Source organism: Rhinopithecus roxellana, chromosome 3, assembly GCF_007565055.1.
Source record: "Rhinopithecus roxellana isolate Shanxi Qingling chromosome 3, ASM756505v1, whole genome shotgun sequence".
NCBI lineage: Eukaryota > Metazoa > Chordata > Mammalia > Primates > Cercopithecidae > Rhinopithecus > Rhinopithecus roxellana.
Window position 1 is genome coordinate 145,884,270 of NC_044551.1, and position 27,599 is coordinate 145,911,868.

Consider the following 27,599-nt stretch of genomic DNA (forward strand, 5'->3'; position numbering starts at 1 on the left):
GGCTTGAGCCACTGTGCCCAGCCTTAAAGAAATTATTGATAAAGTAAAAAGTAGTTTCACATAGCATACAGCCCAGTCATTTAAAGTATGCAATTCAGTGGTTTTATAGTATATGTACAGAGTTGTGGAACCATCATGACAACTTAGTTTTTGTCACCTCTATGCTTATTAGCAGTCACTCCCAATTCCCTCCCAAACTCCCTCAGAGTCCTGGCAATTGTTAATCTACTCACTGTCTCTATGGACTTTCGTAGACATTTCCTATTAATGAAACCATATAATGTATAGTCTTTAGGACTACTTGTTTAACTTAATATGTTCTCAAGGTTCATCCATGTTGTAGCATATGTCAGTACTTCTTTTTTTTTTTTTTTTTTTTTTTTTTTGAGACGGAGTCTCGCTCTGTCGCCAGGCTGGAGTGCAGTGGTGCAATCTTGGCTCACCACAACCTCCGCCTCTCGGGTTCAAGCGATTCCCCTGCCTCAGCTTCCTGAGTAGCTGAGACTACAGGCGTGTGCCATCATGCCCAGCCAATTTTCATAGTTTTAGTAGAGATGCGGTTTCACTATATTGGCCAGGCTGGTCTCAAACTCCTGACCTCGTGATCGGCCCACCTTGACCTCCCAAAGTGCTGGGATTACAGGCATGAGCCACCTTGCCTGGCTGTTTTTGTTTTTATTTAAAGACAGAGTCTTAGTCTGTTTCTCAGGCTGGAGTGTGGTGGCACAGTCATGGCTCACTATAGCCCTGAACTCTGAGGCTGAAGTGATCCTCCTGTCTCAGCCTCTCATGTAGCTGAGCACCACAGGTGCGTGCCATAACACTTGGCTCACTTTTTGATATTTTGTAGAGATGGGATCTCACTATGTTGCCCAGGCTGGTCTCCAACTCTTGGGCTCAGGTAATCCTTCCATCTTGGCCTCCCAAAGTGCTGGGATTACTGGCATGAGCAACAGCACCTGGCCATTCTTAATGAGTTAATTTTTGTCTGTGGTATAGGGAAAGGGTCCAACTTCATTGTTTTGCATTTGAATATCCAGTTCCACCAACATTTGTTGAAAAGACTGTTCTTTCCCAGTTGAATTATCATGGCAGAATTAGTTGACTGTCAGTGTTAAGGTTTATTTCCGGGCTTTCAATTCTATTGATTTTTTTTTTTTTTTTAATTTGACTGTATGTTGGAAGAATTATTCATCTGGAATTTAGACCTACTGGGGCTGGTGGTCATGATGCTGGAGGTTGTGTTTTGGGAACTGGTGACCAGTCATTCTTAGATGGTTGACTCATCTTTTTTGTGACCATGAGATTTAAATATTTACAGAGATTTAATTGTAAGTAACAAAGGCCTGCAGTAGATGCTGTTACAGGCATGAGAAATGATTTTGTTTATACAGATCACAAACTATAAATACAGTGGCATTGGTCACTGGAGCCATCCATATATCACAGTTAAACTGTTCTCCTGAGTAATGGAGTTGTCAGCACTGAAGTACACTTCCTTGCCATATGGCGCAGTAGCCGGTTCTTTATTTAATATTTTCATTTACTAAGCAATAACTTAATTGGAAAATGAATTTTGATTGGGTTTTCTATAGTTACTGTTTTTTTTTTTTTTTTTTTTTTTTTTTTTTTTTTTGAGGCGGAGTCTCGCTCTGTCGCCCGGACTGGAGTGCAGTGGCCAGATCTCAGCTCACTGCAAGCTCCGCCTCCCGGGTTTATGCCATTCTCCTGCCTCAGCCTCCCGAGTAGCTGGGACTACAGGCGCCCGCCACTTCGCCCGGCTAGTTTTTGTATTTTTAGTAGAGACGGGGTTTCACCGTGTTAGCCAGGATGGTCTCGATCTCCTGACCTCGTGATCCGCCCGTCTCGGCCTCCCAAAGTGCTGGGATTACAGGCTTGAGCCACCGCGCCCGGCCTAGTTACTGTTTTTTAAAAGTACTATTCCCTTTTTCTCTTTTCCACTTTCAATTTGGTGAGGTAGTTAAGAATACTGGCTTTGAAATTACCTGGGACTGTTGCAGTGGCTCACACCTATAATCCCACCATGTGGGAGACTGAGGTGGGAGGATTGCTTGAAGCCAGGAGTTCGAGACCAGCCTGGGCAAAACCCAATCTCTACAAAAAATACAAATATTAGCCAACTTGGAAGTGTGCGCCTGTAGTTCCAGCTACTTGGGCAGCTGAGGAGGGAGGATTGCTTGAGCCCAAGATGTCGACGCTGCAGTGAGCTGTGATCGTGCCACTGCACTCCATCCACCAAGAAGCTGTGACCTTAGGCAATTTATTTCTTAGAGTTCAAGTTTCCCAACTGCTACAGAGGAGAAAAATAATAATAACAGTAATACCTAACAGATTGGGACAGATTGTGCTGGTGTTACAGAGTCTGTGACAGCACTTGGGAGGGAGTGTGCTGCATAAATGAGAATGGCTGCCATTGTTGCACTATTATTTGTTTTACATGGTTATAAAACTTCCCTCAAGCCCCCTTTGAAAAGGCAAATCAGTAGTTGGCAAACAAATTCAAAGAGCCATAATTTCTTTCTTTCTTTTTTTTTTTTGAGACAGTCTTGCTCTGGAATGCAGTGGCAGGATCATGGCTCACTGCAGCCTCGCCCTCCTGGGTTCAGATGATTCTCCTATCTAAGCCTCCTGAGTAGCTGGTGCGTGCCACCATACCTAATTTTGTTGTATTTTTACTAGAGACAGGGTTTCACCATGTTGGCCAGGCTGGTCTTGAACTCCTGACTTCGAGTGATCTGCCTGCCTCAGCCTCCCAAAGTGTTGGGATTGCAGGTATGAGCCACTGTGCCTGGCCAGTAGCTTTTTGGCCAGGTGTGAGGTTTCAGTGATGGAGTTGGGGATGCTAGAGCTGCAAGTTCCTGGAGCAGGCTGAGCCTCCAAGAGGGAGCGAGTCCTTGGGTTCCTTCTGCCCTGGGAATTTCCTGAGCAGTGGGAGGAGAACTGGCAACTAGGTAAATCTCCCAGAGTTTGAGGAAATGAGATGCTACTTCTTTGGAGTGACTAGGTTTAGATCCCAGCCCTGTAAACCTCTGGCCTTCCTTTTCGAGGACACTAAGAATAATATTGACAATTAACGTTGTTCTAAGTGCCTTGAAAACATTCTCAGTCCTAATAATCCTGTGATGTAGGAACTACTGTTGTGTCTGTTTTGTATGAGGCAGCAGAGGCACAGAGCATTTAAGTAGCCTTGTATTGAATGAAATGAGCATGTATACAAGCTAACATTAAACACTTATGGGCCAGGCACATGTGCTGAGCACTTTACATGGGTGATTTCATGTAATCTTTATAGATGTTCATCATTATAACTTTATATGGCTGAACAGGTCTGTGTTTTGTTTTTTCCTTTTCTTTTTAATTAGTTCCTGTAAGCGGAATGTCTGTGTTTTTGTACTGCTTCACTGGCCAAGACATTTCTCCCTACATTAGAGAGCAAGTTTCTGTTGTTTACTTTTACCCTTTCCTAGTGTTGACTTAAACAATGAATGTTCAATGTAGGCGAGTTCAAATTCTAGTTTGTTTATATTGATCACTTTTACTTACTTAATAACTTTAAAAGTTGGTTGCAAAACTATTCTGATTTTTGCAGTCTCTGAAAAGAGGATTCTGAGATGTTAAAGTAGCAAAAAAAAAAAAAAAAAAAAAGTGTGTGAGTATGTAAAATGCCAGGCACGGTGGCTCCCCCCTGCAATCCCCAGCACTTTGGGAGGCCGAGGCAGGTGGATCACTTGAGGTCAGCAGTTAGAGACCAGCCTGGCCAACATGGTGAAACTCCATCTCTACTAACAATACAAAAATTAGCCGGGCGTGGTGGCGTGCACCTGTAATCCTAGCTACTGGGGAGGCTGAGGCACAAGAATCGCTTGAGCTCAGGAGGCAGAGGTTGCAGTGAGCCGAGATTGCGCCACTGCACTCCAGCCTAGGCAACTCCATCTCAAAAAATAAAGTATGTAAAATATTGGTGGTATTTTGAGAAAAAGGAAATTTTCTGAATTTATCACTAAATTTGTTTTAAACCTAAGTATAGTTTTTGTTTTCTGCCTTTTTCTTTTGTTCTTGTTTCTTGTTATAGTTAACTTTGAAGAGTTTGGAATGATCTTTTCATTTATATTAGAGTATGAGGTATTCTAATGCTATCAACAAGAAAAAAACATGAATTACGTGAGAAATTTTAGACATGGACATTTTGTGCAGAATGATAGTGAATGAGAATTTAGGCAACTTAAAATTTTTGTCTTGGCTGGGTGTGGCGGTTCATGTCTGTAATCCCAGTGCTTTGGGATTGAGGCTAGGAGTTTAAGACCAGCCTGGGGAGTATACCAAACAAAAAATAAAATAAAAAAGCTAGCAGGGCATGGTGGCATGTGCCTGTAGTCCTAAGTACTTGGGAGGCTGAGGCAGGAGACTCATTTGAGGCAAGGAGTTCAAGGCTCCGAAGAGCTATGGTTGCACCATTGCGCTCCAGTGTGGGCAACAGAATGAGACCCTTTCTTAAACAAACAAAAAAAAAATCTTAATAGTGTAAAGAGAAAGGCAATGATGAAAGATTTGGATTGTGATTCAAATTTTATACACACTACAAGTGCCAAACTCAGTTTTCACTCTGTTTTATGCCGAGTGTCTATACATTTTTTCCTTCCTTCCTTCCCCCCTCCTCTCCCCCTCCCTCCCTCCCTCTTTTCCCTCCTTCCCTCCCTCCCTCACTGTGTTGCCCAGGCTGGAGTGTGGTGCTGAGATCATAGCTCACTGTAGCCTTCTTGACCTCACAAGAAGGATCCGGTGATCCTCCCATCTCAGTCTCCTGGGTAGCTGAGACTGCAGGTGCATGCTACCATGCCTGGCTATTTTTTTTTTTCGTATTATTTGTAGAGATGGAGTTTTGCCATGTTGCCCAGGCTGGTCTCGAACTCTTGGGCTCAAGTGATCACCCACCTTGGCCTCTCAAAGTGCTGGGATTACAGATGTGAGCCACCATGCTGGCCAACTGTCTGTACTTTTAACCAAAGTCCAGAACAATTGCTAGAAACTTTTAAACCGTCTTACTCTGTGTAAACACAGTCTTTTTCTTTTTTGTAAGTCAGAGTCTCACTCTGTTGTCCAGGTTGGAGTGCAGTGGCACTATCTTGGCTCACTGCAACCTCTGCTTTCCGGGTTCAAGTGGTTCTCATGCCTCAGCCTCCTGAGTAGCTGGGACCACAGGTGTTCGCCCCCACCCTGGCTAGTTTTTGAATTTTTAACTTTCAAATGATTGACTGCAAAAATCAGATAGTGAATTTAAAAATAAACATCTACACATGCGAATTTTTTTTTTTTTTTTTTTTTGATTTTTAGTAGAGACGGGGTTTCACCATATTGTCCAGGCTAGTCTCAAACTCCTGACCTCAAGTGATCCACCTGCCTGGGCCTCCCAAAGTGCTGAGATTATAGGCGTGAGCCACTGCTCCCGGCTGTAAACACAGTTTTATTATGACGTGTGCTGTGACTCTCTAGAGACAGCTCTGCTCTAGAGATGGCACCATAGCAGCACAGGAAAGAGTTTAGGGCCTGGCTGACTGATTTCCTATGTCGACCTTAGGAGAGACCTCAGTTTTCTCATTTGTGAAAAAAATGGAATTCTTTTTTCCTTTTTCTCTCTTTTCTTTCTTTATGTTTTCTCTACTTATTTTGTCTTTTCCTCATTTTTCTGTCAGTATAGCTTATAACATTTTTTCTGATTATAAAAGTAGGCCATAGGCCAGGCGTGGTGGCTCATGCCTGTAATTCCAGCACTTTGGGAGGCCGAGGCGGGTGGATCACCTTAGGTCAGAAGTTCGAGACCAGCCTGGCCAACATGGTGAAACCCTGTCCCTACTAAAAATACAAAAATTAGCCGGGCATGGTTGGGGGGGCGCCTATAATCCCAGCTACTCAGGAGGCTGAGACAGGAGAATTGTTTGAACCTGGGAGGCGGAGTTGCAGTGAGCTGAGATCACGCCACTGCACTCCAGCCCTGGGCAACGGAGCCAGACTCCATCTCAAAAAAAGAAAAAGTAGGGCATAGTATGCCAAAAATTTAAGTAATAATCCTGTCTCATTGGTGAAAAATGGCCGTATGAGTATTTACTTTGTGGGATTGTTGTGAAGATGAAATGAATCCATGCTAAGAACTGAGGACCTTACCTGGCACCTAGAAAATGCACAATGCAATTTCCTATTATTTAAAAAAATTATTATTAGTATCACTGCCACAAATTGCAAGAAGAATGAAGAATGGCTTTCGGAACAGTGGAGGGATGCCCAAGGCTGTGCTGTGTTCTCACAGCAAGCGTTGGGAATGGCACATCTCAAGGTCAGGACTAGCCCTCAGGAGGGGCAGGTGAAGGGAGATGCAGCATTCAGTGGACTCTTCTGACTGCTGTGGGTGCATGCACCTGCTTTAGGGTCTCTCTTGATTTTATGTTTCTCTAGGGGAGTAGGTGGAGGAGGGGTCAAAACAGTATATTCCAGATATCCTGAGATCTGGCAAAAGAAAACTGGTTTTAGAACCCTGTTGGGCTTTGGAATCAGAGATTAGGATTCCGGTTTATCCCAAAGTGGCTTCTGGAAAGTCGGTTAACCTCCGAGACTCAGGTTTCCTCATCTGTCAAATGGAGATTGTGATACTTATATTATTTTTGGCTGGGTGCAGTGGCTCATGCCTGTAACATGGCAAAACCGCATCTCTACTAAAAAATACACAAAATTAGCCTGGTGTCATGTTGTGTACCTGTACTCCAGCTACTTGGGAGTCTGAGGCACGAGAATTGCTTGAACTGGGAGTTGGAGGTTGTAGTGAGCTGAGATCGGGCCACCGCACTCCAGCCTGGGCGAACAGAGCGAGACTCTCTCTCAAACAGAAGGTAGGGGGGTGGTTTTTTTTTTGGTTTTTGTTTCCTTTGGGGCGATTAAATGAAAGGTCTTGAAACCACCTTAGAGTAGTGCCTTGATACATAGGAAGTACTTTAAAAATGGTAGGTAACTATTACTTATAATGAGTGCTGGGTAGAAGGATCTCCTTGGTTACCGAAGACACTCCCATCTTGAATTTTGGTGTTTTGATGGAAGCACAAGATATATTTCTCTGCCTCCTTAAATTGTTGAACGTGCTGCAAAGTTTGACACTTTGAAATAGAACTGGGGCTCTGGGACTTGGTTCTGTCTTTAGGGCTTTGTTCTCTGCCCTTGCGTACACACACGTGTGCATGGTGAGTGCATTTTACACAGGTGCATGGGATAACCCTACTCTTTCAAGGCAGTATGGAAGCAGCAAAGCTTGCTGTCTTTGTCTTTTCGGGTGTTGCTGGTCTCCTCTGTCAGCACCATCAAGGCTTTGCTGCTCATTGTGCTCACCCAGCAGGGTGCTATTAGAAAGGAGGAGAATGAGTTCTGAAAAATAAGGTAACTTATCCAGGTTTCACATTTGTCTCTATGTTGGGAATAATGCTACTCTCCCTGCCTGCCTTGTGGAGTGGTTATAAGGATAGAATGAGAGGAAGGCTGTGAAGGCGTGATCAAGGTGTTACACCAATCATTAAACATTATAAAGTATTGCAGAGAAATGGACTTCAGAGTCACCTGACTGAGGCAGAAATTCCAGTTCTATTTACTAGGTATGTCTGTGTTGATTCACTTTCTCATTGTAATAGAGGTAGATGATAACAATGTAGGGCTGTGATAAACATTAAATTCTGTAACATATATAAAGAAACTAGTGAAGTATATGTTGCACAAAACAGGTACTCAAAAAGTTGTATTTGGGTCTGTCAGGAGTTTGAGACCAGCCTGGGCAACATGGTGACACCCAGTCTCTACTAAAAATACAGATGTTAGCTGGGTGTGGCGTTGCGCCCCTGTAATCTCAGCTAATTGGGAGGCTGAGTCAAGAGAATTGCTTGAACCCGGGAGGCAGAGGTTGCAGTGAGCCGAGATCACGCCACTGCACTCCAGCCTGGGCAACAAGAGCGAAACCTCATCTCAAACACACACACACACACACACACAAACAAACAAACAAAAACCACCAAAACTTCTGGGTTGGATCTGGTGAGGTCACAATTTTGGATTTGGTCCCCATGTGGTCCAGTTTTGTTCTTATGGAGTAAATCTCTGTTTCAGAGGCCACCATATCACATTTCCCGAGTCTCCTTGTAGACACCTAACTTGTCAGTGATGAAGTGACGTAATAACAGGAGATAATGATTCAGCAAAGCTTTGTCTGGTCACTGAGAAATTACCTTGAAACAGTGGCCCATCCACACTTGCAAAGTGGGGGTGATTCTTCTTCAGGGAGCACAGCGCAGCAGATTTTCCTCTAGGTCCTCTATGTGTGTTCCTCAGTGTCTGGAAAGTGCTTACCCAGAGAGTGAGCTTGGGACCATTTTTATTAAAGCTATTATTATTATTATTTGAGACAAAGTCTCACTTTGTCACCCAGGCTAGAGTGTGGTAGTGTGATCACACCTCACTGCAGCCTCCACCTCTTGTGTTTAAGTGATTCTCCTTGCCTCAGCCTCTCAAGTAGCTGGGACAGCAGATGGGCACCACCACGCCTAGCTCATTAAAAAACTTTTTTGGTAGAGCTGATGTCTCCCTATGTCACCCAGAGTGGTCTCGAACTCCTGGGCTCAAGAGACCCTCCCACCTTAGCCTCCCAAGTGCTGCGATTGTAGGCGTGAACTACCGTGTCTGGCCATTAAAGGTAGCCTCGAAACTCATTTTATAGTATTTATTTTCTTTTGATGTTCATTGATTTTTTTTTTTTTTTTGCCAAAGTTGTCTTGCTTTTTAATGTAGACCAATGGAATGCATTTTACAGACAACAAAACGTATCCTGTATGGTGGGTAGCAAATTAAATAGGCTTTTTACTTTTTTTCTGCTCTTTAATTATTTATCTGTTAAAATATTGCAGTTTTCTGTTCATTTAAAAAACTTAGAAATTCATGCTTAATGTTAAACCTTGAAAACATAGACAAAGTAAACAAAGGCCATCTAACATCCCATAATCCTGGTTAATAGTTTTGTGTATTCATCTCTCCCAAGGATGTGTCCATTAGCATTTTTTCCAGGTTGAATTACAGACACCTTTTTCAGAGACTGCATACTACTCTCTCGTGATTCCCTTACCTGTTATATTGAAGTCATGTGTGATCTCACTGGAAACTTGCTTTCGTTATTTGCCATCACCAAAGGGCCCTTCTGAGTGAAGAGCTAGGGCAGCTGGCTGGTGGGTGTGTGGCATGTTATCATCACTTGAACACGGGATTGTTAGTTAAAGGTGCCTGCTGTCGGCTGATGTCAGATGATCCCCTGGGGAGGTTTTGTTTTTTAAACCCTGTAGGCTCCAGTTCTGCTTCAGCAGGTCTAGGATGGAGCCTGAGACTCCCCATGATGCCCAGGCAGCTATTCGTGGGTCCCCTTTGGGGTGCCATTGAGTGAAGGTCCCTAGCATGGCTGAGTGCTCTCTGCTCCTGGAGTGAGGCAGTCTCTGCCTTTGTTCTGCTCAGGGCTGACGTGCTTTGGGGGGCTTCCTCCACTTCCTGGCTCTTTTCCCTCATCCACACTGCTCAAGACCCCATTTCTTCCCTGCTGTCTCATGCTCACATCCACACTCCTCCCAAACCTCTGCTACTGTCACTCCAGCAGCCTCCTCCATCTCCCCAGGCCACCCCTCCTCCCGCCACCACTCCCACCACCATATCGGAGTCCTTTTTTTCCCAGTTGCTACTTGATTGCCCACCTCCCTGCTTCACCCCTCAGGCTCCTGTCTGGGAGCCCTCAGTTTCCTTTCTCTCCATGGAGAGCAGTGACTCCCAGCTCAGAGGCACCATCAGTCAGGTGTGTCCTGGCCCCAAACTGGCTTTCCATTTGGGGCTCCCTGAGTGTTGAGGCCTTGGATTTCCTTGCAGGGGAAGAAAGGAGGGGTGAGAAAGATCCAGAATCTTCAAAGGAGCCTTCTTTGCCCAGTCCAACATCCACTCCACCCAGCTGACTGGATAAATAAATGCTAGGTTTGACTGAACAAATAACAGTAATTAAGATCTGTTTCCTGAGCAGCCTCCCCCTTGGGCCTGTTTACTTTGCAGCCCAATAACAATTCGTTCAGTCAGCCTAGCATTGAGGTCCATTGTGTTTGATTTTGATGCCGGGGTGCTGGTCTTCACAATCTAGGGCTGATAGAAGACTTCTCTGCCTTGTAATTTTAAAAAGTAGAGGGAACACCACTACCAACATGAACAAGTTACTTGTTTCTATCTCTCCCCCCCCTTTTTTTTTTTTTGAGACAGTTTCGCTCTGTCCCCCAGGCTGAAGTGTAGTGACGGTATCTAGGCTTACTGCAACCTCCGCCTCTCAAGTTCAAGCAATTCTCCTGCCTTGCCCTCCTGAGTAGCTGGGATTACAGGCACGTGCCACCATACTGAGCTAGTTTTTTGTGATTTTAGTATAGACAGGGTTTGGCCATGTTGGCCAGGCTGGTCTTAAACTCCTGACCTCGGGTGATCCACCGGCCTTGGCCTCCAAAGTGCTGGGATTACAGTCGTGAGCCACCGCGCCTGGCCTGTGACTTGCTTCTATCTCTGTACTCCCATATTTGGTTGTGCAGCCAATACTCTGAATGAAAAAAACAAAAAGGTAAAGGTTGGTGGGCGGTGATGTAAGGTTACTTTCATTTCTGTTGATGATAGAAGAAATAAGTATGATAAGCACCTTCATTTGGCCCTGGTTCCTTTTGCAAATGTATTTTAAGAACAGGAGTTTCTCAAGCTGGGGGTCAGGGGGTAATTGCATGACAATTCTCTGCCAGGTGGTGCCATCGAGGCAGCTAGTACTTGAATGCAGGCATCCTCACAAAGGCTGTCTAGGGCTTTGTGCCAGCTTGCCTTGGAATGAGGACCTGCTTCAGAAGTGGGTGGAGGGGTGCTGATAAAACCCACTGGGCGTCTGGCGGTGCTTACTTGAAAAGGCAATGAACAGTGGCTGTTTGTTTGGGGGAAAGGCGCACACCTATTCACTCCTTCCACTTCAAGCTATAAGTGGAAGAAGAAGATGAATTTCAAGGATGAAAAGAGGGAAGAGCTGGGAAGAAGGTTTCCTGAAATCGGAGGGATGATGAAGGCTACAGCTAACTGTGAGAAAAAGTGTTTTCTCAGCTGTCGAAAACAGTGCAGCTGCTACTCCAGGAAAAAAGCTGGTAAACCAGAACTTTCTTGTCACCACCAGGCATCCAGAACACAGGGTGGGTTAGGAGTGAGGGTGACCCTGTAGGAGGGATGTGTGTCCTGAGAGGTTAGTGTGGGCCTCTGTCTCCCTTTCCCCTTCCCCTGATTCTGCCTCTGAGCACTGGTACTATCCGGGTACAGCTGTGGTTTTCCAAACCAGAGGCCTGTTGTCTGACATTTCTTTTTCTAATTTATATATTTATGTGAAAAATATTAGAAAGGCTTGAAATAATCATCTTTTATTGAACGCTGTGAATCCTAAAGAACAGGATTTTATGGGATCTAGGGTAGGTGAAGTGTGCAAGTTTTTCCTTGTACAGAGCCCTTGTTTCTAGACTAACCACCTTGAAACAGAAACATCTTGTTACTGGGCAGTGGAGAGGGTCAGAGGTGTTCTTTTGAGTAGTGAGCCCTTTCTGTGATGTGGTTTGTGAGGAGAGCGGCCAGTGGTTGAATCTGCATGTGGGGTGATTTAGTCAGCTGCTTCCAGAAGCGGGGGAAGGGAGGTAGATCGGGGGTGGGCATTACCATAGCACAGCCTGTAGCTGTTCAAGAGCACCAGACTTTTTTTTTTTTTTTTTTTTTTTTTAGACGGAGTGTTGCTCTGTAACCAGACTGGAGTGCAGTGGCGTGATCTCGGCTTATTGCAACCTCTGACTCCCCGGTTCAAGTGATTCTCCTGCCTCAGCCTCCCAAGTAGCTGGGATTACAGGCACATGCCACCATGCCCAGCATATATATATATATATATATTTTTTTTTTTTTTTTTTTGAGATGGAGTTTCACTCTTGTTGCCCAGGCTAGAGTGCAATGGCGTGATCTCGGCTCACCACAACCTCTGCCTCCCGGGTTCAAGTGATTCTCTTGTCTCAGCCTCTCGAGTAGATGGGATTACGGGCATCTGCCATCATGCCCGGCTAATTTTGTATTTTTAGTAGAGATGGAGTTTCTCCATATTGGTCAGGCTGGTCTTGAACTCCTGACCTCAGGTAATCCGCCCGCCTTTGCCTCTCAAAGTGCTGGGATTACAGGCGTGAGCCACTGCGTCCAGCCAAGAGCACCAGTTTTATGGCCACCCCAGGATTAATGCAACATGTGCCGGCTTTTCTTTTTAACTGTCATGATGGATACTTTTCAAAATGTATTAGACTCTGAGAGACCTAACTGCCTTCTTACTAGGATCAGCAGAGCATTTGTTTGTTTGTTTGTTTGTTTGTTTGTTTTTGAGATGGAGCAGAGTGTTTTTTAAAGCTACTAACGATGACTTCATTTACTTGTCTCAAGTGTCTGTTAGTATATTGCACAGTAGATAAGAAGTGTGGAACCCAGAGGATGAGTTACTAGCTCCTTCCTCTTCCAGACTGCTGAGTTGTTTGCACTGATGTGTTTTTTGATGCACCACTGATGCTTGTCACTAGATTTGTCCTTGAGCCAAATCACCTAACCTTTCTGGGCCTCAGTTTTCACATCAGGAAAATACAAGGACTGGACTAGATCAGTGCAGGTTTTGGAATGTAGCCGGTTTAGGTTGAATTTTCTGGATGCTGAGTTTGATTTAAAAAATCCACTAAAATGTGAGCTTCCTGAGAGCAGGGACTATACTGCCAACTCATAGAACTAGTACCCAGTCACCAGTAAGCATTTAATATATAACTGCATTTGTGGTATTATAATGCATCCGCATGTGTTATATATTGTGCATAGAATTTCGTTTGGTGGGGAAAGAAGTGCACTCGCCACTAAACCCTTGAAGCTTTTGGGGCGCTTGAGTTCTAAGGTCCTCTGCACTCCAGCTCTCTGAGAGCAGTGAAATGAGCTCCTTTCTGTTTCCATCCCAGAGCATACGGGCATCTAGCTGGCACCGGGGCCCGTCACCAGCCTAGAAAGCACTCCGTGGCTTGGCAGCGTTTGGGGATTGGGCTGGCACATAGCACCTCTTGGAAAGGGCTTGGCAGGTTTCTCCCTTGCAGCATAATCTCCATGACACAATGAGGCAAATTTTGGGTTTAGTGTTTCACTGACTGCCGGTTGATAAGCTATTATTTATAAAGTAGAACAAGCAAGGTTTCTGCCCACCTTCTTTTTTGCTGAGACTATTTAAAACTGACTTTATTTTATAAATTAAAAATAAAACTTTTAAATACACTTATTTTTAAAAGTAAAACTTTGTAAAATAAAAATATCAAAATAAATATTAAAATTAAAAAGTAAGAATTAAAAAGTAAAAATCAAACTTACTTTGTAAATTAAATAAAACTAGTTTTTACTGTATTTTATTTTATTTGTTTTTTTAGAGACAGAGTCTCACTCTGTTGCCCTGGCTGAAGTACAGTGATGCAATCTCAGCTCTGTGTAACCTTGACCTTCTGGGCTCAATTCATCCTCCTACCTCAGCCTTCCAAGTAGCCAGGACTGCAGGCTTGTGTCACCATGCCTGGCTAATTTTTGTATTTTTTTGTAGAGACAGTGTCTCACTATGTTACCCAGGCTCGTCTCAAACTTCTGGACTCAAGTGATCGACACACCTCGGCCTCCCAAAGTGCTGGGATTACAGGCAGGAGCCACTGTGCCCAGCCCTAAAACTAATATAAAAAAAAATTTAAAACCCAATAAGTACTTTTGTTTTCTCCCATTCTCCTACACTTCTCTGTCTTGAGTTTCAAGGTTACATTTTCTTATACCTTTTTCTTCTAGAACTTACTTAACTTACCTTTTTCAGCCCTGTCCTGCCACAGGTATTTGTTGCTTCAGTGGGTGCCAATGAATGTTCCAACAGCTCTTGTTTTTTCCTCAGTGGAAATGAAGGTGTAAAGACGGCTTTAGCTTTCCAGCAAGTGTTCTCACACACATAAGTTGCTAGCATGCTCTCCTGTGTTCAGACTGAAGGTGGTGAACCCCGACAGTCTGACTGTGGAGATGTCTCTTGCTCTTCACCCCTAACTCAGTGCTCTTAACTGGGGAGCCATTGTCTGGAGACGTTTCTGATTATCACGTCTTGCAGGGGAGTGGGAGAGTTGCAACTGGCATCTAGTGGGTAGAGGCAGGGAGGGATGCTGCTGAACATCAGCATCCAGTGTACAGGACAGCCCCCCAAGAGAAAGAATTTTCTGGCCCCTGGTTAATAGTGTTGAGTCATAGAAACCCTGCTCTGAAGGATCTGCCCCTCAGGAACGTTTGTTTTCTGTTGAGCTGTCAAAAGGGATGTTGATTACCCTTCAACCTCAAACCTTATAGATCTCACCAACCTGCTAAAATGTATTAAGTGTGATATGATATTTTTTATTTTAAGGTAGAGAGAGGGTGGTATGATGGAACGATTCAAATAATCCCACTGCTGTCTGAGAACAGAGGACTTGATAAACATTCTTCTGGTGCTGAAAGTAACCCTAACCTCCTGAGAAGGAGACTCCAAAAAAGGGGAACATCTTTGTCTCAGATTCCATTGTAACCCCAAAGCTGGTTGCTGGCTTTGTATGTGTTCATAGCCTGTTCTTGCCCATTTCAGACTTGGTTCTGATGGCTGGAGATACTAAGTTGACCCTTGACTGTTCGTTTCACGGAAATGTTCAACGTGGAAAATAACACAGCTCTAGTATGTTGAAACTTGTTTGAGAAACCACTTGCCAGACACTCGTCTCTCACAGTCCTTACAATCCTGCTGCCACAGTTATGGGCATGATGATGAAAGCCTTGGTGCTTTAGAGGATTCAATGAACTCAAAATAAAATTTAAGAAACCCAGATAAAGGAACTATAAGAGCATATTTCAAGGCTAGGCAGATATACAGCTTTCTGTTTCTCTAACTTCTTGAACTTTTAGGTAGCCGTATTAATCTGTTCTTGCATTGCTATAAAGAAATACCCGAGACTGGGTCATTTATAAAGAAAAGAGATTTAAATGGGTCACCATTCTGCAAGCTGTACAGGAAGCATAGCAGGTTCTGCTTTGGGGGAGGCCTCAGGAAGCTTCCAATCATGGCAGAAGGCAAAGGAGGAGCAGGTGTCTTACATGACAGGAGCAGAAGCAAGAGAGAGAGAGAGAGTAGGGAGATGTCACACACTTTTAGACGACCAGATCTCATGAGAACACACTCCCTGTTGTGAGAACAATACCAAGTGGATGGTGGTAAACCATTCATCAGAAATCTTCTGCCATGATCCAGTCACCTCCCACCAGGCCCCATCTCCAACATTAGGGATTACAATTCAACATGAGCTTTCGGTGCAGACACAAATCCAAGCCATATCGATAGCTGTTTTTTTCATTTTATTTTTAATTGCTTCAAATTCTACCAAGTGTTGTTTTATTTACTTCAGTGAAACTCTAAAAAGTTTTACAAGGCTTAAGGAAATTTTTTTTTCTTGCAGGATAAAAAACACATACATAAAATTTACCATCTTAACTATTTTTTTGAGATGGAGTTTTGCTCTCGTTGCCCAGGCTGGAGTGGAGTGGCATGATCTTGGCTCACTGCAACCTCTCCCTCATGGATTTAAGCAATTCTCCTGCCTCAGCCCCCCAGGTAGCTGGGATTACAGATGTGTGCCACTTCACCCGGCTAATTTTGTATTTTTAGTAGAGACAGGGTTTCACCATGTTGGTCTGTCTGGTCTCCAACTCATGGCCTCAAGTGATCCGCCCACCTCGGCCTCCCAAAGTGCTGGGATTAAAGGCATGAGCCACTGCTCCTGGCCCAAATATTTTTAAGGGTATAGTACAGTACATTTTTCTTTTTCTTTTTTTAATGTTTCTTTTTTTTTTTTTTTTTATGGTGATAGTTCACTCTGGCTGTTTTCTTCCAATGACATAGCTGAAGTAGGGTTTGATTTACTCATTGGCTGATGCATTTCACAAATATTTGAGGGCTTACCACCTATGAGGTAGAACAGGAATGTTTTGCTTTCTTCCAAAATAGAAACCTGTAATGTTTTTCTAATTATAAGATGTATGCTTGTTGCAGAAAGTTCAGAAAATACAGAAGAGCATAATCACTCATAATTCTACAACTCTGTTTACTACTGTTGATGTACTGGTATATCCTTCTAGTTTGTGTTTTCTTGTTGTTAGTGCTGATCTATGTCTTGTTATATTTTTACCCAAAATCCTTTCATACGCTACACTATTATATTAACTATTTTTAGTTTATACAGTGTGGATGTCTTTCCATGGCCATAAATTTTTCTGTATAACCTATATAATCATTTCAGTGGGTGTATTATATTCTATAATATGAACCTTCCATAATTTAACTGATCTTAAATCTTAATCTTTTTATTGGACATCTAGGTTTCTTCTCATAAACCACATGTAATAGATGTGTAATAGATGTCATGTAGATGGTCATCTTATGTATATCTTTGTTTTCTTGCTTAGAGAGTGTAGAATCAAGGTCTCTTGTTTACTGCGTCATTCCCAGGAATTGACAAAACACATAGCACATGTATAGTATAGTAAATATTAGCTGACTGAATGGATGGCTTGGCTATTTCCATAGAATTAGGAATAGGGCTTTTAATATGGGGTAGGCTTTGGTGAGGCAGGGAGCTTGGTGATAGGGGTGGTTGAGCTGCTTGGGGCAAGACACTGGAAGAAGCCATCCATGTTCACTGAGGCCAGAGTTTGCATGGGAGACAGGAAGGGGCACAGAAAGGGAAGTGACCTCTTCTTATACTTGCTGAATGGTTACCGTACACACAGGGGCAGGGAAGAAAAATTGTTTCCTTTTTCCAGTGTAGCCTGTCTCCCTCCTGTAGGAAACCGAGATTTGAAGCCAGTTTCAGGCCAGTGTTACCTGTCTTGTTCACGCGCTTATGCCAGCAGTAAGTGGAGAAGAATGGCAAAGAGCCTACCAGATTTAATTAAGTCTAGTACTTGCCGATTCTGTGATCTTAAGCTGCCGTTTACCCTCTCTGAGCCCTGGTCTCATCTCTGTAAAATAGGGATGATTGTAACACATAATAATTGTTGTGCCTTGCAGACAGTAAGAGCTTAATAAGTGTTAACTATTGCTAGCTAATATTATTATGGATTCGGTAAACTTTCTTTCTTTCTTTTTTTTTTTTTTTTTTTTGAGATGGAGTCTTGCCCTGTTGTCCAGGCTGGAGTACAGTGGCGCGATCTTGGCTCACTGCAACCTCCGCCTCCCGGGTTCAAGCGATTCTCCTGCCTCAGCCTCCTGAGTAGCTGGGATTACAAGCACCCACCACCACATCTGGCTAATTTTTTGTATTTTTAGTAGAGACAGGGTTTCACCATGTTGTCCAGGCTGGTCTCAAAACTCCTGACCTTGAGTGATCTACCTGCCTCGGCCTCCCAAATGCTGGGATTACAGGCGTGAGCCACCGCACCTGGCTGATTTAGTAAGCTTTCATAGGTTGCCATGTATTCTTTTGTATGGGGGAAAGCCACTGTAAGCCTCAGATAAACCACATGTGTATGTGTTGAGTTTTCTAGATTACAACCATTTGTGAATTAGGAACCACCTGCAGTTACACTGTTCAGTAAAACACTCCTTTATTGAGCAGAGGAATTTTTGTGCTTGTTCTCCTAGCTTTTAAGTTGCACCATGCCATTGGATAGCTATCAGTAAAGGACAGTACCTGGCACTGTGGTGCCAAGAGGGAGGGTTTGCCAACACCTCCCCACCCCCACTCCCCACCCCACCACTGCCCTCTTGCAGTGGGAAGAAGGGTCTAAGTTCAGTGGAAGCTATTTCTGAGCTTGAGATGGGAAGATGAAGCCGCACAATGTTGGTTGTTGGGTCCAGAATTTCAATGAATGTTGCTCTTCAAAGAAGAGAATTGTTCATTTCTTCTGCACATCACAGTTGACTCAAAGGTAACCCTAAAGCTTCAAAAGAGAAGGAATACTACCCATACCTCACACGGCATGGGTAGTATTATGTATTACTGAAAGATGTGGAACTCTGTAGTTAAAAGATGCAGTGTTGTTTACTTGAATGAAAAACTGTGAACCTAGTTTTATGTTTTTAATGCATTTCTTCTGTTTCCTTGGTACTACAACCTCCCAGCATGCCCAGGAACACCTGAGTTCTAACAGCTTGGTCAGCTTCAATATTTGAGGAACTTCCCCACTGTGCCTCATCCCACTGCTGTTTATTAGGGAGCAGTATTATAATTTTTGTAGCTCACAGAAAACTCTTAATGTCTTTCCTTAGCTTTGCTATGTCTCCTGTATTTCCAGAAATAGGAAAAGGGACTGAATGAAGGGTGGTGTCACACTTCCTTTTACGGTTTGGACTTAGTTTAGACACACGAAAGCCAACTTGGCTGTCCAGCCCCGTTGAGGAGCAAGTCCTTCAGAATAGTTGGTTTCCACATGGCCAAGGGGTTCATGCTCCCCAAAACTCAAGCACTGAAGCTAAAAAATGTGACCCACCTTTGGGATCATACTTGTGACAGAGTGTCCTAAGCACTTATTTGCTTAGTATACTTCTTTCATTCCTAAGTGGAATGAAGGTAACAGAACATATGTGCTGCCTGGGCCGTTGTCATGAATATGAGTGGTCACACTGCCGTGTGTGAGCTGGTACCATGCAGAACATAGACCGTGCAGCAATAGAGCGATGCTTACATTACTGGTGTGTCAGCTAAAGAAAAATCAGGCTTTCAAACCCACCTAGTTTATTCAGAAGTCTTGCTGAAGATTGCAACCGATAGTCTTTCAGAGAGTTTCTGTTAGACTGCTCCAAGCCAGAGTTTCAGCCCGCAGTTTATAGACAAGTGATGGCAGCTCTTCCAGTGCACAGATGTTACAATAGATGTGCTCGAAGTTAGATTAGAGCAAGATCTCATCAAGGTTTGGGTGCAAGAGTACATGTGGTTATAGATGATAGAGGCATAGTCATTAATCCTGTCAGATATGTACAGAAAAGAGGCAAGGCCTAGGGTCATTGAACTTATCTGATTCAGGCAAGAGACTTGGCAACCCATGCTGTGTGCTGCTGGTCATCTTCAGGGCGTTCTTCTGGAGGGCTGTACTCAGTCAGAGCCAGGGGCTTTGTGGAATTCTGCTGATAAGGGATTTTGTAAAATTCTGCAGGCAAGCAGAACAAGCAAATGTGGCTTCTTACATTTGCCATTTTGTCTCACATGTGGGGTGCTTAAAGAGCTTACCGCTGCTCCACTTTTTAGTTCTGGCTTCTCCTTTTGGTTGTTTTTCTCTCCTTGCTGTGGGGTTGACTCATCGTGCTTGCCCGTTGCAGTTTGTTTTTCAACATCTAAGAAGTTATGGATGCTAAGGATATCCAGTTACCTCTTGCAGGGTTGACAGGAGTGTGGTGTGATGCCACCATGCTGTCTTTCCATGCCTGTGGCAGATGGTACCAAGTGATCACTGCACTTTCCCTGCTGAAACATTCCGCCTTAGGAATCCTCCTCAGCACAGTTTCAGGCAGCCACTGCCCATCCGTTGGATGTGAGATGACACCTGTTGATCTACCACCCATCGTCTACCTGGGCTTCTTCGACTTACAGGTGATGACAGCTAAGACCCAGAAGGGCAGGTCACTTCGCTAGAGTTGAGTCCAGCTTCCCTGGTTCTCCCCAGCAGTTTGTCCTCTTGGTTGCTGTGGTTTAAGAACCTGGTAGTCAGGCCTTTGGAACTGTGACAGTAAGACTTGAGAGAGGGAGACAGAGACCCTTTTATGATTAAGGTGCATGTGTTGTGTGTGTGTGCATGCTGATTTTGGAATATGTTTGGCCTTCTTGTTGCCAACTGGAAATTCTAGGTAATGAAGGTATTGTGCTTTTTAATTTAACAGAAGAAGTACTTGGAAGTTACTACCAGCCCTAGCTCATGTTTCTGTGAGCATTTCCTCACACACCTAGATCAATCCTTGAAAGGACCATCTGTGCGCAAGGCCGGTGCGGAGGACAGAGAGGGAGACATATTTATTTTTTGTAGTGTGTGTGTGTGTTGCAGGGCTGGTCCTTGGATTGGAGAAGAAAAATAACAGTAAGTGGGAGTCCCAGCTTCAGGTAAGATAAGCAAGAGCCAGCTTATCCTTCCATTTTGATTCTTTGCCCCGGCAAGAACAAAGCACCTCCTATTTAGAAAAGCCTTTACCATTCCTGCGGTTGGAGGGAGGGTGTGCCAGGCTCTTCGAAAGATTTTCCTTTGCAGTATGTTTGGGGGAGAGGATGCTTCTTCAGAAAGGAAAAGCCCAACCTAACAGCAATACCACATTTGCAAATGCTTTTATATCACTATCGTTCAGCTTAGTTGCTTTTATTTTATTTCTTTTTTGAGACAGGATCTCTGTGGCCTAGACCAGAGTGCAGTGGTGCAATCTCTGCTCACTGCAGCCTCGACCTGTGGTCCCAGCTACGCGGGAGGCAATCCTCCTGCCTCAGCCTCCCAAGTAGCTGGGACCACCGGCATGCACCACCACGCCTGGCTGATTTTCGTATTTTTTGTAGAGATGGGGTTTCGCCATGTTGGCCCGGCTGGGCTCGAAATCCTGAGCTCAAGTGATCCGCCCACCCAGTGCTGGGTGCCTCCCAGAGTTTTGGGATTACAGGCATGAGCCACCACACACAGTTTACTTTTCTCAAGTAGTCAGTTTTCTTCAGTTTTTAACTATAAGAGTAATACATGCACATGTTAAAAACCCAACCAGGAGAGCAGAACAATAAGTATAATGGATGTTCCCTGTCCCTCCCCTAGGCCTGTTCCTCAGGTAGTCAGTGTTAGTGGTCTTATATCTATCTACACATATGTGTATGTACATAGATATGCAATAGTAGGCCATACTACCTGTGTTAGTTGGCTGGGGCCACCATAACAAAGTAACACTGACTGGGTGGCTTACCCCACAGAAAATTCAGCTTCTCACTTGTGGAGGCCAGAAGTCTAAGAGTGTGTGCAGGGTTGCTTTCTTCTGAGGCCTCTCTCCTTGGCTTGTAGACGGCCACTGTGTTGCTGTGCCGTCCCTGTGTGTGTGTCCTCCTCTTCTAAGAAGCAGTCCTGTTGGATTAAGGACCACCCCAGTGGTCGTATTTACCTTTTAAGTACCTTTTTTGTTGAGACAGAGTCTGGCTGTGTCACCCAGGCTGGAGTGTAATCTCGGCTCACTGCAACCTCTGCTTCCTAGGTTCAAGCGATTCTCGTGCCTCAGTCTACTCAGAAGCTGGGACTGCAGGTGTGCGCCACCATGCCTGGCTAATTTTTATATTTTTAGTAGAGACGGGGTGTCGCCATGTTGGCCAGGCTGGCCTTGAACTCCTGGCCTCAGGCAGTCCACTCGCCTTGGGAGTTGGGATTACAGGCGTGAGCTACTGCACCTGGCCGAAACTTAATTACCTTTTTAAAGGCCCTACTGCAAATACAATCACTTTCTGAGGTACTAGGGGTTAGTACTTCAACATAGGAATTTTGGGGGACACAATTTAGCCTAACACACCTGACGTGTTGTTTTAAAAAATATTTCATTGTATAGGTCGTAATTCATTTAACTAGTCCCTGGGTAGCTGGAAAATAAGGCTGTTTCCAGTGTTTGTTATGAACAGCCTCATACCTAAATCTGTGTCTTTTTGGAAATGTATCTGTGAGAGGAGTTTCTGGAAAGATTGCAAGCATTGCCCTCCAAAGATATTGTTGGACTCCTTTTGCATGTGTGAATGTTACTTCCTGTGGAGGAGGAGAGTTTGCAGTATCTACAAATTAACGCCCTTAGTATTCTCTGTGATTCAGTGCTTGCATGGGAAATTGAGTATAGCATGCAATCATGAACTTGGTCCTATGGAGGGGATTGCCAGCCACTGTATGTGAGGAGTGTTGCCACTGTGACTTTACCATACGCTATTCAGCCAGCATCCATTTACTGAGCCATTGGGGGGCACGCACTGTTTTGTTCATTTATTTATTTATATTTTTAAAAACTAGGCTTAGGTTTTTTTTTTTTTTTTTTTTTTTAGAGCAGTTTTAGGTTCACAGCACAATTAAGAGGAAGATACAGAGAATTCCCGTATACCTCCCCTCCCCGCTCACACGGCCTCCCCCGTTATCCGCGCTTCCCACCAGAGTGGTACATTTGTTAGAATCGATGAACCTACCTTGACACGTCACTACCACCTAAAGTCCATGGTTTACATTAGCGTTACCTCTTGGCGTTGTATATTCTATGTTTATTTGTTTTATATGTTGTGACTTTTTCAGTAAAAGCCGTATGCCCTCTTGGAACCAGGGGGTAACGAAACCCTGGCATTTCTCTCCAAGCTTGTGAAAGCACCAGTAGTTCCAGCCAGGAATTGATTTTTTCCGTTTTGCAAGTGAATGACGTGCTCAGTGTCTTAACCCTGTAGGTGGCAGGGGCTCAATGTGAACCCATTTTATTCAAAGGTATGCTCTTCCAGAAACAAGTGGTCAGTCAGCAGGGCTGTGAGATTTCCCTAGATGCTAACATAAATGTTTCTTTTACGGATGCTGTTTTGAATTTCCACCTGGTGTATATATCAATGTGTAGCTTAAGGATAATGTGCTTGAACCCTTAATTATTAGCATAGTTTACTTTGATAAATCACTTTTGGGCTAGTAGAAAAAGGCTAGTCCATTCTAATATTCAGAATGTGTGTGTATAGGTACACATATATATAGACACATAAAAATATATATACATATGTAAATTGGTAATACTATAGCACTGTATAGAGTAAGAGTGAAAATGAAATTTGGAAAATCAGATCCATACAATGATACATGACTTTAATGATAGAATGGAGTTAGACCAATATGACTTTCTTTTTACATTTTCCACAAACGCATCCCTTTTGCTGTTTGTCTGCCTTTAGATGATCAGTTCCAATTAGGCTCACAGTGATGTTTGTATCTGTTTATTTTTCCCTCTGTGGAGATAATAGTTTAAATGTTGATTCAGCTGTGGGAATGTTTTATTGTGGGAGGCATTAACTGTTTCCAAAATACTTATTTTCCCAAATAGAATAAGTATTTTGTTGATCACATTTGAACTTGAAATACAGTGAGAGGTTATCTAAGACCACATGGTAACAGAGTTAGCAACCAGCCAGGCATGGTATCGTAGTGTCCTGTGCGTGTAGTCCCAGCTAAGGCTGAGGCAGGAGCATCACTTGAGCCCAGGAGTTTGAGGCCAGCCTGTGTAATTCAGTGAAACAGTATTTTACAGTAAAAAAAAAAAAAAAAAAAAAGGAGCAATCAGTGAAGGAGGCAGTTAGGAAAGGGTTCAGGAGGCAGGGCCCAGAGAAAAGCCAGCTAAAGCAGTGGGAGGGGACAGTTGTATGTGTGTGTGTTTAAAATTGGGGCATGTGATTGGAAAGAGGTCAGTAAAATCAGAGATTGAGAACATCAATGAAGGAATTGTAAAGGAAAGTGGCCTATAAAACACCCACACATGCAGTAATGTTAGGATACCACTTGTGTATTCTCTTATCTCAGCCTGAGTAGAATGTCTTCTTTTACAAAGCAGTGGCTTAGTTTTGTGAGTCAAGAAGAATCTGGAGGAAGCTGGCTTAGAAAATTGGATGTAAGATGGAGAGAGTTGGTTAGGAAAAATTTGTAGCGATGAAATAGTACAGAATGACAATGAACTCAAACAATGACAGTCTCATGAAGTAGATGAGATAACTAGGGAAATGCCTGTAATTTCAAGATCTGTCACGCCGTTGCTATGTTGTCTTACCCATATGCCTGTGATCTTAGCTCATTGTTAAGTGATGTTTATGGTGTAGCATTTTAATTGGTGCTTGTTTTGAAGCCTTGCAGAGTCTCAAACTTCCTTCCAAATCATTATCAACAGATTGAATTGTTGGGCTTTAGGTTTATATAGAATATAGTGTTAATACATACAAATTTTATTGTAATTTGCAGTTTATGGTAATTTCTTGTAGCATTCCCTGTTTGCTTAACAGGGACTCCTTTCTGGCACCGGGTGTGTCTGATTAGGTTATCCAAGAGTCTATGTAGTACTTCTGCCACCCCCACTTTATAAATGAGAAGTCTTGAGGGATTTTTTTTTTTTTTTTTTTTTTTTTGAGATGGAGTCTCACTCTGTCGCCAGGCTGGGGGGCAATGGAGCGATCTCAGCTCACTGCAATCTCCGCCTCCCTGGTTCAAGCAATTCCCCTGCCTCAGCCTCCCAAGTAGCTGGGACTATAGGTGCTGGCCACCGCGCCCGGTTGATTTTTTGTTGTTGTTGTTTTTTGTTTTCTGTTTTAGTAAAGACAGGATTTCACCATGTTGGCCAGGATGGTTTTGTTCTCCTGACCTCAGATCCGCCTGCCTCAGCCTCCCAAAGTGCTGGAATTACAGGTCTGAGCCACCGTGCCCGGCCGAGTCTTGAGTTTTTAAAGGGTAAATAACTTGTTTGTAGTCCACAGCTAGTAGGTGGCAAAGCCAGACCACAAACCCAGCCAAGCTTTGAGCCTGAGCTTTTAATCACCATCCTCTGTTGCCCTATAGTTTATTAAATATTCACGTTCTCCAGATAAAAGATGTGTATGCTGTTAGTGGTATAGCAGGAGATCTGTGTTCCTCTGGGCCCACATCCTACTAATGAACCTAAAAAGCTTACCATTTGGGGCATGAAGCTCTGGTAGAAATGCAGTGTAAAAGGCACCCATTTCTTTTGAACTTCAAGTTACATACTCATTATTTCCTGCAAGGGTGGATGACGGCAGGCATAGCCTTTCCCATCCCAGTACCCTAGGTGCTTGTACATTCATCCTTAGGCTCATGGATTTTGACAAGTCCCTTTTTGAAACTGTCTAGGGTTGATGCTCATGTTGTCTAAGGTGTTATCCAAGCCCGTTGTCTCACGGCCAAGAAAAGTAAGGATTAATGTGAACACAAGGGTAAAGTTGGAGTGAATGAAGAAAGCTCTGTGCAGCGGAAAGGAGTACCTGAGTGGGTCGACGTTTTTACAGTTGAATCCGAAAGCTTTTGTGAGAAACTCCCCTCATCTCTGTAGCTGTTTGCGTCACTTCCCTTATCTGAGAAGCTGTCTGTGTAACTCTCCTCATCTGTGCAGACACCGGCATGTCTTGAGTAAACACAAAGTGCAACACCTCATTTGTATAACTGTGTTTTAGGTAAGCCTCCCTCACCATCTCCCCGCTCCCTGTGCAAGTTCCCATGGAGCCTACTGTGTATATGCCGGAGAAGGGGAAGAAACTTCTCCCTGGGAGCCTGCTAGTCACACAGAGAACAAAAGGCTTCTATGCTGGGCCCTGCTTTCTTATCAGTGCAGCTGCAGTTTAGTTTTTCCCCAGGCAGCTCTATTTGTACGTGTAGCTGATTTTTAGGCTGTATCTCTGAGGACTAACCTTAGCTGTCTGTCTAACTAATTTTTCCTTTTCTTCTCCCTCACTTTCTTGGGCCCAACTTTTTGTTTTTCATGTTCTTCCCACTTTGTTTACTAGTTCTGGGCTATTTCTCTTGCTCTTAGCTGATTCTAGAAATCTTTTTGTCTAAGAGTCACGATTATAATACTTCAGATGAACTGTGCCTTTTCTGTGTAATAATTGGGCATCTCCCAAACCATTGATGGTTGTCATTAAAGATAGCACCAGAACAATTCTGATGAAAGCTTTGTTCACACACCAAACTATTCCTGCATGCCGTATGGTCAAGGTACCTGGGAAGAATGGTCATCTTGTAGCTTGGAAGGTCAACCTGCAGAAGGCCTGTGTGAATACATTGGTAAAGTGGTGTGACGCAGTACAGGACCCCAACTGGGCGTCCCACAAGTTAATTCAGTTCTGATGCTAGCTACCTAGAGTTCGCACAGACCCCAAGGTTAAGGGCTCGGTTCCACAAGACTTTTCCTATTTCAGATGCTAATTGCAAATCTAAGTCTCCCGTACTTCTGACTGACCAGCTATAAATCAGGGGTTCACTCCCTGTTTAGGTTCAATAATTGGCTAGAATGGCTCACATAACTCAGGAAAACTCTTTTCCTGGTGATTACCAGTTTATTATAAAGGACACAAATGAACAGCCAGATGAAGAGGTACACAGGGCGCTGTCCAGAAGGGTCCCAAGCACCAGAGCATCGTTCCCGTGGAGTTGGGGTACGCCACCCCCCTGGCGCATGAATGCGTTCATCAAACTGGAAGCTCTGAATCCCATTGATTAGCGTTTTTATGGAGGCACTATTATGTACATGTGACTGATTAAATCGTGGGCTATTGGTAATTAGCTCAGTCTCCAGTCCCCGCCCAGGTGTGTGCTCCTGAAAGTTCTAACCCTCTAAACCACATGGTTGGTTCCACTAATATAGCCAGCCTTCCATCCTGAAGCTGTCGAGGGGCCCAGGAAGAGTTGCCTCATTAGTACAAGCTCTGGTATGATTGAAAAGAGCATTAGTAACGAAATACTCTCCTGTCAACCTCTATCACTCAGGAAATTCCAGAAGTTTTAGAAGCTCTTGCATCAGACCAAATTTCATATATATATATATATATATATATGTATATACACACACACACACACATACACACACATATATATATATAGTAATGACAAAAACCACAATTGCTTTTGCACCAACCTAATATAATTTTTTTCTTCTTTCCTGGTCATGTTTTTCTTGGAGACAGCCTCCCAGGTAGCTGGGACTGCAGGTTTGTGCCACCATGCCTGGCTAATTAAAGAAAATTTTTTTTTGTAAGAGATGGGGTCTTGCTGTGTTGCCCAAGCTGATCTCAAACTCCTGGGTTCAAGCGATCTTCTCACCTTGATCTCCCAAAACTCTGGGATTAAAGGTGTGAACCACTGCACTGGGCCTTGTTTAAAAAAAAAATACATATATATGTGTGTGTGTGTGTGTGTGTGTGTGTATGTGTATATAAAATATACATTAGATATAGCTTGTCTCTATATATACACATGTTTATATATAAATATATACACATATATAAAATATATATACACATATTTATATATATATATATAAAATATATATATTTAGAGACAGGTTCTTGCTGTATTGCCCAGGCTAAACTTGAACTCTAGTCTCAGGCGATCCTAGTCTTAAGTGATCCTCCGGCCCCCCGAGTAGCAGGGACTCCAGATGTGAACCACAGTGCCTGGCCATATTTCTTATTCTCTCGCAGTATCATGCTCTAAGCAGATGCCTTCTGTTCCTTTTCTAGCTGGCCTGCTGCTGTGGATCTGCAGGGTGCTCTCTCTGCTGTGATTGCTGCCCCAGGATTCGGCAGTCCCTGAGCACCCGCTTCATGTATGCCCTCTACTTCATTCTGGTCGTCGTCCTCTGCTGCATCATGATGTCAACAACTGTGGCTCACAAGATGAAAGAGCACGTAAGTTTGTCCGTGTTCAGCTCATCC

The 27,599-nt window shown here is 43.7% G+C and overlaps 1 protein-coding gene across 2 annotated transcripts in view; it reads left to right on the plus strand.

Annotated features, from left to right (window-relative positions):
- The window catches only part of SERINC5 (serine incorporator 5), a 121,094-nt gene that overhangs the window by 23,152 nt on the left and 70,343 nt on the right, over positions 1–27,599 (plus strand). For both annotated transcript variants that reach the window (XM_030927211.1, XM_010386010.2), the window contains exon 2: positions 27,405–27,572. In XM_030927211.1, coding sequence (XP_030783071.1) covers positions 27,405–27,572 — 168 coding nt within the window. The remainder of the gene's footprint in view (positions 1–27,404; positions 27,573–27,599) is intronic.